This window comes from Melanaphis sacchari, unplaced genomic scaffold (genome assembly GCF_002803265.2).
Source record: "Melanaphis sacchari strain LSU unplaced genomic scaffold, SCAv2.0 Contig77_pilon_pilon, whole genome shotgun sequence".
NCBI lineage: Eukaryota > Metazoa > Arthropoda > Insecta > Hemiptera > Aphididae > Melanaphis > Melanaphis sacchari.
In genome coordinates, this window is record NW_020271547.1 from 1,620,017 (window position 1) to 1,633,242 (window position 13,226).

Sequence of the window (13,226 nt, forward strand, 5' to 3'; positions counted from 1 at the left end):
CTAACTGAAAAAACAGGCCCCTTTTTGCTGAAATCCTTGCACATCCCTATTATTTTTTTTTATTGAAATCATAATTTCGAGTTAGAAATGTTTTTACAATCTTTAACCACCAATATTAGAAACGAAGTAATTTGCATAACATTTATAGTATCTACAAAATCCATTTTTCTCTTAACGGAATTGCTCTACTTTTTAAGCTAATTTTAAGTTATAACGAAATTTCCCAGCCAATGACGTTCTTTTCTAGTTATTCGTCTTTGACCGAATTATATACTTGTAATATATATGTATTTAATAATTATATGCGTATGCACTCGCCATTGACTTGGCAAAAAAAAAAAAAATAAATAAAAAAGGTCGTGGATACAAATACAGTAGATAACACCTATATAGTAGTGCGAGGCGTGAAATGATTGTGCGCGCCCGCATACAGGCAATAATAGTCGCAAACAATGGACACACGGTCCTGATTTCTTTTGATTGGTCACAGGACCGCGATTTGATTAGTCGTACTCAGCCCCGGAGGCTCGGGTTCCCACCGCGGTTTGATTCGTTCGACGGTCCTCCGGTGTATTATCATTATATTATTATATATTGATTCATATATCTGCAGAAATTCGGGTCACTGAACCGAAATAATTTTGATTCGAGGGAATCGTACCAAAGTTCACCATCATTTCGCTGTAACCTAAGCGCGAATACTAAATAGTATTTTCGATATCGTTGGATGCATCATTGCGAAATTCAATAATTAATATAATAATATAATATATAGATAGGTGTGTGTATACACATATAAAAAGGAACGCTTGTAGATCACTTTTTCGCGATCGTCATTTTCAACTGGAAACAACAGTATGGTTACCTATATTATATGTTGACGGTATTTATTGACTTAATATGGTGAATACTCGTTTTTATACAAAATCGTAACAGCGGCTTCGTAGAGGACCGCGTTCAACGTTTCGAATATTCCAACGGTGTCATATTATACCACTTAGGAATATATAAAAGTTGTGCACTACAACATGGTGCGGTTGAACGGTCAAAACGTGTTATAGAGTTTCAAAGGTGCTACAAATTTTAGGGATGTCAAGTTAATGAAGCATAAATAGATTTTTTTTTGGTTTTGAGGTTGAGGCTTAAATATAAATACTAATGTAAAATGTTAGCTCTCCTTGAAATTGTACATCAATTTGTCATCTAATATGAATAGAGCTATCAAATATTTGTATAGGTACATATAAAACTATATATATATATCGTTGTATGTGTGCGGTGTTTTTTCGGTGTTTTGTTGCATCGATGTGTTATACAATCTCACGAAATTCGTGACAGCATGCCTCACACGTGGTAATAAATCGCATCGTATAATATTATGTTATTTATCGTCTCAGGGGTTTTATAGATTATTGTAATATTTTTGTGTGTCTGAGCCTCGACTGATTAAATGTAACATTTATGATATAAACATCGTACATTTCGTGAGTTCACAAGTCGATGATAAAACGTTAATTATTGTTTACGTTGTTACCATTTGCGAGCTCCTCTCATGTATAAATTCAAATGAAAATGTCATCACGATCGATAAACCACTTATTTATTATGTGTTTTAAATTGGACTACGCAGATACAATCCCTCGAGGTTAAGACATATTAAATTATTATAACCAAAGAAAATATAACTTTAACGTAAAATTTCGTGCGCTGCGTTTTGGATCACATCATTATTCTCGTATATATAAATATAATCCATTATTATATTGTTTATTCAATAATAAAATAATATTGAGTTCAGTCGTTGTGTTATATAACGTAAACGCGCTATAGTTTAACGATCGAACGGGAATGTAGTTTTGCGGTCGGTCATCGGCATAATTATAAATTATTATTATAATGTTACGTGCTGCTGCAACAGCTGGTCTCTAGCAGATGACGTGTTTTACCCTCGTCGTACATTTATAAGTATATTTAAATAAAAGTACATTGTGTTAAACTATTAAGTGCAATTGAACTTTTTTAATGTAATAACATCAATAACATTTTTTCCGGTCTTTGAGATTATTATACTTGTTTGAATTGTAGTATTTCAGTATTTCACTTTTCAAATCAGGATTTCTTTCGCATTGCTATTATTATGTACGTTAGATTATATTATCATTTCACTTCGTCACACATTAAAATTAGTTTTAACTTTTAATGACAAAATAGAAATTCTCGATGATCAATCAATTTTCAAACAGGAACCACACTCTTGAAGTATAATAATATATTAATGTGACGATAGAATTAAAAACGTTTATTCGAAACCATTATGCTGAACGTGATGCAGAAAAACTCAAAACTTTGTTATAATCTGCGACGGTGATCTGATACAATTTTACGAGGGTAAGATGAGGGATATTTTTACACGACTTTGCGCGGCACTATCCGATCGACTCTGCAGAGGGAAAAAACATATTAGGTATGTCGTCCTACATTCGTATAGATCATGTCCCCGCGCTGTGTGGGTGGTCGCCCGAGTGCGCGCGCGTCGTTCGTAAATGTATTATTACATCGTTGTCGTCGTCGTCGTCGTCGTGTCCGCGCTTGCGATATCTCGTCAAGTGCAGTTTGCCGTTTTTTTACGCGGCGGCAGTGACCTTTTAATTGGCGCACAGTTCGTCTGTTACGGCGATTAATCCGTTTCGGTGCAGTGTCCCGTTGTAGATGACGCACTTAGAAGTATAATGCATATCATACATATGTATGTATATATATATATATTCCCACATGTTTATTAAGCACATATTAACCGTTAACCAGTGCAGATGATGAGTATCGTGGTCATGACTTATTTTATTATTATTCTGTTCGGCTGAGAAACATACGAGAAGACTGAGATGGGGACAAAGAAACAAAGTGAGATATAGAAAGAGAGAGACACGCAACGAAATTATATTATATATATATAATATGATACATTAATACATATTTGTGTATCGTGGTTATCGCAGTGGTGGGAGGAGAAAATCGGGCTGTTGACGGGAATGCGGACCCGGGGTTAAAACACTCTCAAAAAGGGATACGTCTTCGTTTGTTATGTGCATATATCTATTATAACTCGGTGCCAATTTCCATCGGTTTATGGTTTAAAACAGCCGCGTCAAACCGGATACCGCGTAATAGTAACACGTACTCGGACTACCGTCGATGTGTCGGCGATATATTATTATATTATAGAGTAATCGATCGTAACGCGTTTCATGGAATAAAATAATATAATATTATAACGTGATCGTATTTGGTATTCGGATCATCGCTTCATAGGTTTAAGACAAATACGTTCCGGCAGCTTGATTAATATTTTAATAATTTTACATAATATAATATGAAGCACCATATTGCTGCATGTTAATCTCATTTCTGTACAACAAATGGTTATTTTATGGATCGTAGTAGATAACAGGATGAGCGTTGGAAAGAGGATGGACTCGCTCTACATAATATACTTTAAATCCTTCGTAAATTACTCTACTTGTTGGTGTCATTGAAATATTCATATCACCGTGAGTTATCTATACTGTATTAGGACATTTTTGATTCCCGTGTTTTTGAGTGGTGCGATTGTCTTATAGTAGTACCCATTGACTCATATGAATTTTATCATTAGGGAATAGCTCTACTTATAGTTTATAATATCATCTATATTAAAACATTAGCGTATTATTTTAATGTCTACCGACTGTCTTTAATCGTGGTTGTCGTACGCATTATTGTTTATGCAGTGAAACGGACTACGGTGGATATTAAAAATCGGCCAAGAATCCCGATCCCGGATGAGGACCCGTATAGCATAGCGGGAGCAAACATGGTGGCCGCCACACGAGAACAACTGATGATGCAGACGGCGGCGCGCAGGGGCGACAAGCCACCAAAGCTGCCACCTAGAGACCCGTCGAACCCTTACCCACATGAAATACCTAAGGTAATAATATTTATAAATAGCCTATAATTTATATAATATAATATACGATTTGGCGGAATAAACAAATGCGTTAAGTGACATTTTACAAATTCTTAGATTAATAAACGCTTTCATTCGTGTTACGCGATGTAATAATAAAATTTCATTATTATCTTAGAGTGGGATTTTTAATAATATTCAGTGCGTCTTGTGTGTTTTTTAAAGATACAAAGTATAATATTTTAATACATATAATCGTAATGTTTGAGCGGGTGGTTAAGTGATTGGGAGCTGTCAGGTTATATCCCGAAAACAGAAACTTTAAATAGATCTGAGGAACTCTGAAGTTGATTTATTAGTATAATTAAGTATGTAATGTAATTTAAGACGTGTTATGGCTTAATGAGAGATCTTTGCCTATTTCTTTTTAGCACAATCTCTAGCACACATATGAAATATGAATAGCATAATTTGTTGTAAATAATTATAATTAATTTATGCTTATCAATTGTCTACATTTTAAATACTGTTCATATTTTATCAATTAGTTTGATGACTATGTATGTCAGGAACACTTAAATAATAATAATAAAAGAAATCAGGACTTAAATTCAAAAATTTTATTGATTTGAAGAGAATTGGGGTATTATATTAAGTAGTAAAATTAATAATTATACATTTTATCATAGACGAGGAAAAACAATAAATATCATTAATACATTTTGTGATATGTCCTTATACACATTTCGAGCGTATACCTATCAAAGTGTTCAAATACATTTTGATAGTTTTATGTCTTGCCAGATTTTGCATGCACATGTAATTTTGTCGAAAATGTTTCTCTATACTACATACGTTTTTTTCTTTTCATGATTGCAGCCTGACTATGACGATATCGAAGAAGAAGAAAATAGATTGGTAGGCTCCATGAAGCAGTTCACCTCATCCAGGGGAAAGGACAAAGTCAAGGACAACAATAAAAAATACGGTAAATACATACATATGCTTATTTCGCCATACGTATTATTTAATACGACGATGTCCCTTCTCGCGCAGATATAATAAAAAATATTATAATTTGCCATTAAATAAAACGTATAATAGCGATGTGCGTGGCGGCACAGATTCTTTAATGGATTCTCCCGCTCATCATGAGTATGATCGGTAAAGCTACAGCGCACACGGTAAATTATTATTATATATTTCATACTATACAGGCATAATAATAAACGCAGTTCTGTGTCCCGAAGCCAATTTCGCCACAGTGTAATCGTCCGGGGTTAGGAGGTGTCTGCAATGCACGCACATTTATGCATATATGTATCCATACATACCTTTATTGTAAATTGATAATATTAAAATGTAATAGAAAATTGTGTCAGCACAATTGTGAGCGTACATTCAAATAATATTATTTTATTTTTATTTTATTAACAATAAAGTCTTAAAAATTTGGGTAATTAAATTACATTTTTAAGAAAATTAATTAACTTAATTTTATAGTTTATAACCATTTTCATATCGTGGTATTTCACAGCATTCGTATGTATCATTTAATGCGCAAATTTTAAAAAATAAATTAGTTTTTAATATCAAAACGTGTGACCTTATATTTTTTTTTTTTTAGTTATATTTTGTGTATAGATAATATATTATAATATATTAGCTAGATGGCTTTTTTAAATGCTTTATGTTTATGCGGTATCCTTTAAATAAAAATAACGCTAATACTATGCATTATACGAGTATACACACATACTCGTATACCTTATAAATATTTGACGAGTGACTGAAATTTTATTTTAATAGCTAAAATGATGTAAATTATAAATATCACATATACAGTTATATGATAGAAAAAATATTTCCTTTATTAATTTTAATAAACTTAGTCATTTTAGTCATTAAATAAACATAAATATTATAAATTGCTATTTTTTAGTTCTGTTGTATAAATATAAAAATAAGATTTGACCTCGTTTTGTTAACAATGTTTCAATTATTTAATGTGTAATCTATAAGCGACTAAAACAGTTTCCGCGTAAATATTGGCGAACATAAAATATGCATAACTTGTGCGCCAAATAATAAATGATCATATACAATATAAAGGTATAGTGAAAATAAGTCGTGAATATTTTCCATCCAGCAAGGTTATTGATATCATTAAATTTATAGTTGTGTTACATTGTTAGCGTTATAAATCACACACACACATATTAATATACATATTATATTATAATATCAATAATACCTATTATTAAAAATCATTTTAATGTTTCTCACCAGATTATTTCCGACGTTGCACGGCTTTTCGGACGATTTCAAAAGACAAAACCTATTTATTATTATTACCATCATAACGCTTCTGCGCAATAATAATTATAATTTCTTTGCATCCAGCTACGACCTTGCCCGGTTTTCGTATTCTTTTTAATCCGTTTCGTCGAGATTACCTAATTCAACATAAAAAAATATAATGAGGCAATTAGTATACATACTACGCTTATACGTCGCGTCATTGTGGTGGGCATCGTTATTATATTATTATAATATAGGTACCTATATTATATGTGATATCAGCAGCTGTCGCATATCCGTCTGCCACACCAGACGCTCCTCTCATAGATGATCTATATAATATAATGTAGGTACTTAGTGATTCACCAATTATACTTCACCCCAATTTTTCCTTCTATTCAAATTTTAATCTTCAGCCTATTTATTTATTCTTAAGACCATACTTTTAAACAAATTGCTCTTTTCACAGACCAAAAAACCTTAAAATTTCTTAAAATCAGAATTTAATCTAATAATAAAATATAATTTAGCGTGCCTGGTAATTACACTTAATGGTATGAATAGTTAATATGGAATACTTAATAACTACAACCGTAGGTTCGCGATATAATTTACACCTTAGACGTGTTTTAGGTACCTATACAATATAATGGCTGTCAAGGTGATACTGGTATAGGACAAGGCTTACACGGTCTTATTGTATCGTTTGTGTTAATACGATTTTGGATTTAATAAGATTGGATATTATGCAGTCCATCTTTTCCTAACCAAAACATACCAATTATATCTAACTGAGTGAAACTTAAACAAAAACTAATTTTAATGTATTCGTTACTGTCTTCGACGTATAAAATTTGATACCATTAAATCAACTTTTTTACTTTTTTTCAATGTTCACTATAAGTGTTTTTTTTAGTTCCAAATTTAAGTTTTGAAACAGAAATGGCAATGAAATACACGGTGTATTTCAACACGATTTTATTAAAGGCGTGATGAAAGTTTAATTTATAACAGATAAATACTAACTTTCCAATGAATTTCATTGCATATAATAGAAAATGTATAACCTATAATATTATATCTCAAACCATACTTTACACTAGGGCCTAATAATTTAAATCGTGTTAGAAACAACAGAACCGGAAACTTACAAACTCTTTCGCTTCCGAATTAAATCAAAATAATTACACTTCTCTTAACACTATTACATCCGGAAATCCACCTAGAATTCGTTTTAAGAAAAAAATGAATAAAGAGGCTTTTTTTAATAACACTAACCTGAAACAAAATTCATGATAAAAATGTTACAACCGGTTGATTTTTTTACTAGTTGTCATGTTATGTACTGTATTTTATTATCCATATAAGTGCTTACTGGAAATTATCTTATAGATGTATAATTAAATATAATATGTTAAAAAATAGTGTCACATAATGATTATTATCATTCTATATTATATTATGCATAAGTACAAAACGGGAAATCGGTACTCGCGTAATCCATTCGAATTACCGGTTACACGTTGTTATTATAGTTATTCTAGATGTTTGTAAAAAAAAAAAAAAAAACTGCAGCAGTAAGGTGAAAGGCCGACTCTGTGCGCGCAGAACCAGCTGACGTACATACACTTTCACTTAATGAAACGGCATCTGCGTACCTTGACATTTAGTATCAATTTATTATTATTATATTTTAAGCACTCTGAGCTCGTTGTAATTATACATTTTCGCTTTAATCGCGACACGAAGAACAAAAAGATATGAAAAATTGCGCGTATGACAGTCCTGGAGGTGCGGTGTAAGCTGATATTTTTAATGGTGTATAATATTTTGTTACGATATGACAATCAAAAGTTTTCATATAGCTATTATAATATTTGACAGAGGACCTAATTTAACCTAACCTTATCTAAATGATAAATGTGCGATAAAATTTAAAAAAAAAAAACGTTTGTGTCCAACTAAAAAAAAAAATGTCTATAAATAAATTATGGTGCCATATTTAGTAGTTTGACAGTGCTCTGGTCTAGAATAAGATTTCTGAGACTGTTGTACTTTATACGAATTTTCTGTGGCCAATCTAATAGTACTGTTTTAATGTATAAAATCAGGTCAAGTTGATACTAGCTTTTAATCGAAAAATAACATTCGATTATTTAAAAACGCTTTAGCCAACTAGATTATAGACATAAGTTAAAGTAGTAGGTACTGCGTATCATTTTCTCTTTATAAAAACAAACTTTCGGTTTTCAGACGACCCGTACTACTGCGGACTGAGAGCGAGAGTACCGAACTTTGTCAAGACTTCCAACGGAAAAACTAAGGAGTTCATTAAAGACGTGCCCAACGGCCCGAAGATGAGCACCGCTGTCCCGCCATCACGGTACCATCAGAATCCGATGGCCCTGTCCAACGGTCACCTAGCCACCGCCGCTCACTATCATCACACGCAGCCCGCCATGTGGCACACGCGCAGCTTCGACAGCGGAATGGGTGAGCGATCATTTGATATAAAATTTTGTTGATGATTATTTTTTGTGAATTCCGATAAACACTTTGGACGTATAATATAATCGATTCGTTTGGTTGGGTTACGATATGGTGATCATGAGTTCACCACGTTAACGGTAATCAATTGAGTATTTATTAAACCTAACGATTATATGCATCTCCACGGCGAAATTTACAATTTACCATTTTGATTTTATGCGGTCGATACTAGATGATAACGGGGCTGAACGTTATCCATTTCCCGTTTCATTTAGTTGTACTATCATTGCATCCGTTGCGGATTTGAGACGTCGATCACCGAAAAACCGTTTTTTAATAGGCTATACAGATATAATATTAAAATAACATTATAAACAAAATATGACGACAGTAGTCCATATCATCGTTATTGCAGCAAATACATAAATTCGTTCGTTTATTGCACGCTATACTATAGCAACATTATTACGGAACTTTTTTTTGCACCTGACTAGAAATAATTAATAATTGTTTTTGAAAATATGCATTCAAATTATACCTATAGTATTTAGAATAATATGAAACAAACAGTATGTTTAAAATTTATTCTGAAATAACCATATAATTATTATAAGTACTTAAATTTGTCGGTCAGATAAAATTACTTTCGAAACATTCAACAAAGTTTACTGTCACGTCACATGTTTCGATTACAACATAATATAGACACCGTTTTATAACATTATATTCAAAACAGCTTACTGCCCTAATGATTCTTTTCATTCGGTTTCGTTAAAAGAAAAAAATTACCAATTCGCATAATTTTAGTTCCAAATACTAATACCTAGAGTTAATTTATTATACGTTTTTGGTTTAATATTATGTATACACTGACATCTCGCCGTCATTATTTTATTTATCGTATTTAATTCTACTTCTATTTGTCAGTCGTAAGTGTTCCATTAAAAAAAAAATAAATATGTTTTATTTCAAAACCATTATAGTTTACTATATTATATAAGTTCAATCTATAATTTAAATTATACTTTATTACCAAATAGAGTCTGTTATAAGTTAGTAAAAGGATTATAGCATATTATACAGGGTTGTTTTCAAAACATTCTCAACTCTCTTTATCCTCTAATGTAATGTATATATTATGTTACTGATTTTTATAATTTTTAAATATACAAAACAGATCAATATTTTCAAATATTCACACTTCTATTATGTCATTTTTATGAATTTAAAATCATCAGAACTTAAATATTTAAGCCTATCACCAGGGTCTATTATTGTCCGATAATGAATAGAATTATATCGTTTAGATTTATAATTAGCTACTTCAAAAATTTAAATATTTAACAACTTACAATAATAAAAAGTGAGTTCAAATTTGAAAAAAAAAGTTTGTTGTTTAGCTATAATTAAGACATTCTTTAAATTATGTAAAATAAAGTAAAATATAGTACCTACTTATTATTATATTTAAATATTTTTTATGTCAAAATTTGGATTTTAATATAATATATCTATGCGTTATTTAGGGGCATGTTGAGCATGTTTGGTAAATTATACTACTGTATGCTTATCCGTCTCTTTTAAAAGACAAACGATTTTGTCTCGAATTAAAAAAGACGTGTAGCGAATTCATATTAAGTCTGCGTGGTAAAGGTAATTTATGCAGATTCTGGTACATATATTTTTACAAAATTAATATATAAAAATTAAACGTCAAATTGGTTGTTTTTGCGAATTTTTCTTCACGGCTGTCGACACGAAACCGGACCCCGTTATTCGAATATAATTGTGCCGGAAACGCCTTTTATTATTGGGTACAATCGATTATCGATCTCGATCGTCATCAAGTCCAACACGATGAAAACCGTGACCTGCGTATGGCGTATCTGCACTGTAGACGAGTACAACGATTCTCGTTTCCTACGGTTTAGCAAACGATAGATTAAATCAAATTTAATAAGTTCAAACCATAGGTACCAATGTGTACAATATACAGTATGATAAACGATTTCACTACGCGGAGGTTCATAACGGCACTTCGATCGGTTAAGATCGACATTGTTTTTACCTTCTCTGGAGTTACCACTAGTAATCACTTCAAACCAAACTGCAACTATTGCAGAACAGGGAGGAATAAAAAGCTGTTCGTCAGGAAAACAATAAAGTTTAATAATAACAACATGACCTTCCTAGAAATGTAATTTCGACGGATTTCCTCCGGTGTGCTAATTTTTCGGTGTAGGTAGACTATTATATTATCGTTTATTACGCATAATATTATGTTATTTGTGACTGGAGCGGTGGACTTGTAACGACTAAGCGACAATATACGACCCCACGTATTGCGCAATTTTATTATTTATGATTATTATTATTATTGTTGTAAATAATTATGTTATTTTTTTAAAACCGGTTTCATATAATCGTGTCCAAATAAGACGATGACGACGACGCCTAAACTGAGTTCGCAATAAGACCAATTAGCAATAATTAGTCCACTGACTTATCTCGATAACGCCAATCAGTGAAATGAATACATAACAAATTTAATAATATTAGAATAGAATGTTATACAATACCTTAAAGTTAAATTGCATAGAAATCTATTATATTTCAATATTTTTATTATTTTTCATCAATTTTACGGTAAATAAAAATCATTCACTGAAGGATTAGGAAATCCGTTCTGTTTATTAACCATAATACTACAGTATAAATTAAAAATAACATGTAGTAAAAAATCTACGAAATGTATGCACGATCATTCTGTATAGTATAAGCATTGATTATAGAATATTAATAATAAAAATATAATATAATATAATATTAATATTCTATAATCAATGGTATAAGTCTCAAATTTCAATATTATATGTATGTATTAGTACACTTAAATCAGTTTACATTCTTTAATTATAGGTATATGTGTTTTTACTTTGAAGTTGATATAATTTTAAAATAAACAATAATGATTCAAATTTTATATGGACATCTATAACATTAAAATAAATTTATTTTTATCCCAAAATTTTGATTTTGGATACCTAGAGATTTATATAATTTTATCTATAATGGATACATTCTTAATGTATTCAATGCAATTTACAGTAATAGACTTCTAACTGAATATATGTAAAACACTTGTTACATAATATTAACTATAATAATATGTCATTAAGAATGTGGATATACTTTAATAATTTTGAACTAAATTAAAATGTTTATTTTTTTTTTTTTTTTTAGACGCCGAAGTTTTTGATTCGCCGTACAACCATATCTACGGACGGTTACCCATACCCACTAGAGGTTACATACCGACGGGACACAGGACTCCAATGTATGTTGGTGAATGGGACTAACGATTCCAACTGGATGAACTGATTTAGGTCGATCCGCGTTTCTCATCGACGAAAATCGAAATGATCCAATTTTAAAAGAATCGAAAAATTAAAAAAAAATCATTGTACTATATATATCCCTTTTCGTTTTTTTTCTCGACTGATGGATTTATATTTGCACATAAATATATATATATATATAAATTGCGTACATATATATTATATATTATAACATAATGTATCAGAAAATGATTTCTCGAACTTTTTTTTTATAACTATTCTCTTTTTATTATATACATATACATATATTATAAAAAATATTTAGTAGATATGTATTTTTGTGATTTTTTTTGTTTTTGATTTTATTTAATTGTCTGTCGCCGGTACAAAACGCGATGAAAATTCGTACCACTGCAGTGTACACACTTTTTATCATAATCATATTATAATTATGTAAATATTATGCATATAAGTTTTACATTAGTATGAAATAACTTTTTATTACGGATATACATAGCAGTAGCATTAGTAATATGCTATAATAATTATTAAGTATAAATTGTGTATCTAAAATTATAGTCTTGTCATCGTATCATTGTTTTGAAAAAATTCAAAATCTTGTTTCGACGACGTGTGCAACCGTTTATCATCCCACGGTCGTAGATCAAACACACACACATCGCAGGTATCGTATTGTTAAAATTCTCATGTACACCTTGTTGTCTGATTGCCGAAAAACCACGTCATCGCGGTGATAGTAATAGTGTTAAGTATAGTATAATTGTTCGTAGAAAGCGAAAAACAGAAAAGCGAAATTCAGTCATACAGAGCTAGCACTCGACGACGACGTGTATAAGGAGATATGCATGTTTAAAGATACGATTTTTTTTTTTTATTTAACCAAGCTTACCGTGTGAAAATAAATAGATCAAATAGAGAACAGAGAAAAAAGCAAAAAAAAAAAAAAAAATACAAATCGGTGTGGGGAGACGTAAAATCGATCAAATTCTTCGCGTATAATATACCTATAATGTATAGAAAAAATAAACAATTTTTAATTCGTAACAAAGAGATTAAGTTTAATTTTAATGAAACAAATAAATACGTATTGTATAAAAGTAATTTATATATTATCTTTGTTGTTTATTATT

General features: G+C 30.8%; 1 protein-coding gene across 4 annotated transcripts in view; it reads left to right on the forward strand.

Moving 5' to 3' along the window:
- LOC112601368 overlaps window positions 1–12,288 on the forward strand; it is a 151,091-nt gene extending 138,803 nt beyond the window's left edge. For 3 of the 4 annotated variants that reach the window (XM_025348962.1, XM_025348965.1, XM_025348964.1), the window contains exons 7-10: window positions 3,759–3,967; window positions 4,826–4,934; window positions 8,501–8,740; window positions 11,981–12,288. In XM_025348962.1, coding sequence (XP_025204747.1) covers window positions 3,759–3,967; window positions 4,826–4,934; window positions 8,501–8,740; window positions 11,981–12,096 — 674 coding nt within the window. In that variant the 3' untranslated portion in view covers window positions 12,097–12,288. The remainder of the gene's footprint in view (window positions 1–3,758; window positions 3,968–4,825; window positions 4,935–8,500; window positions 8,741–11,980) is intronic. The other variant, XM_025348963.1, reaches the window with a different exon arrangement.
- Window positions 12,289–13,226: the final 938 nt, after the last annotated feature.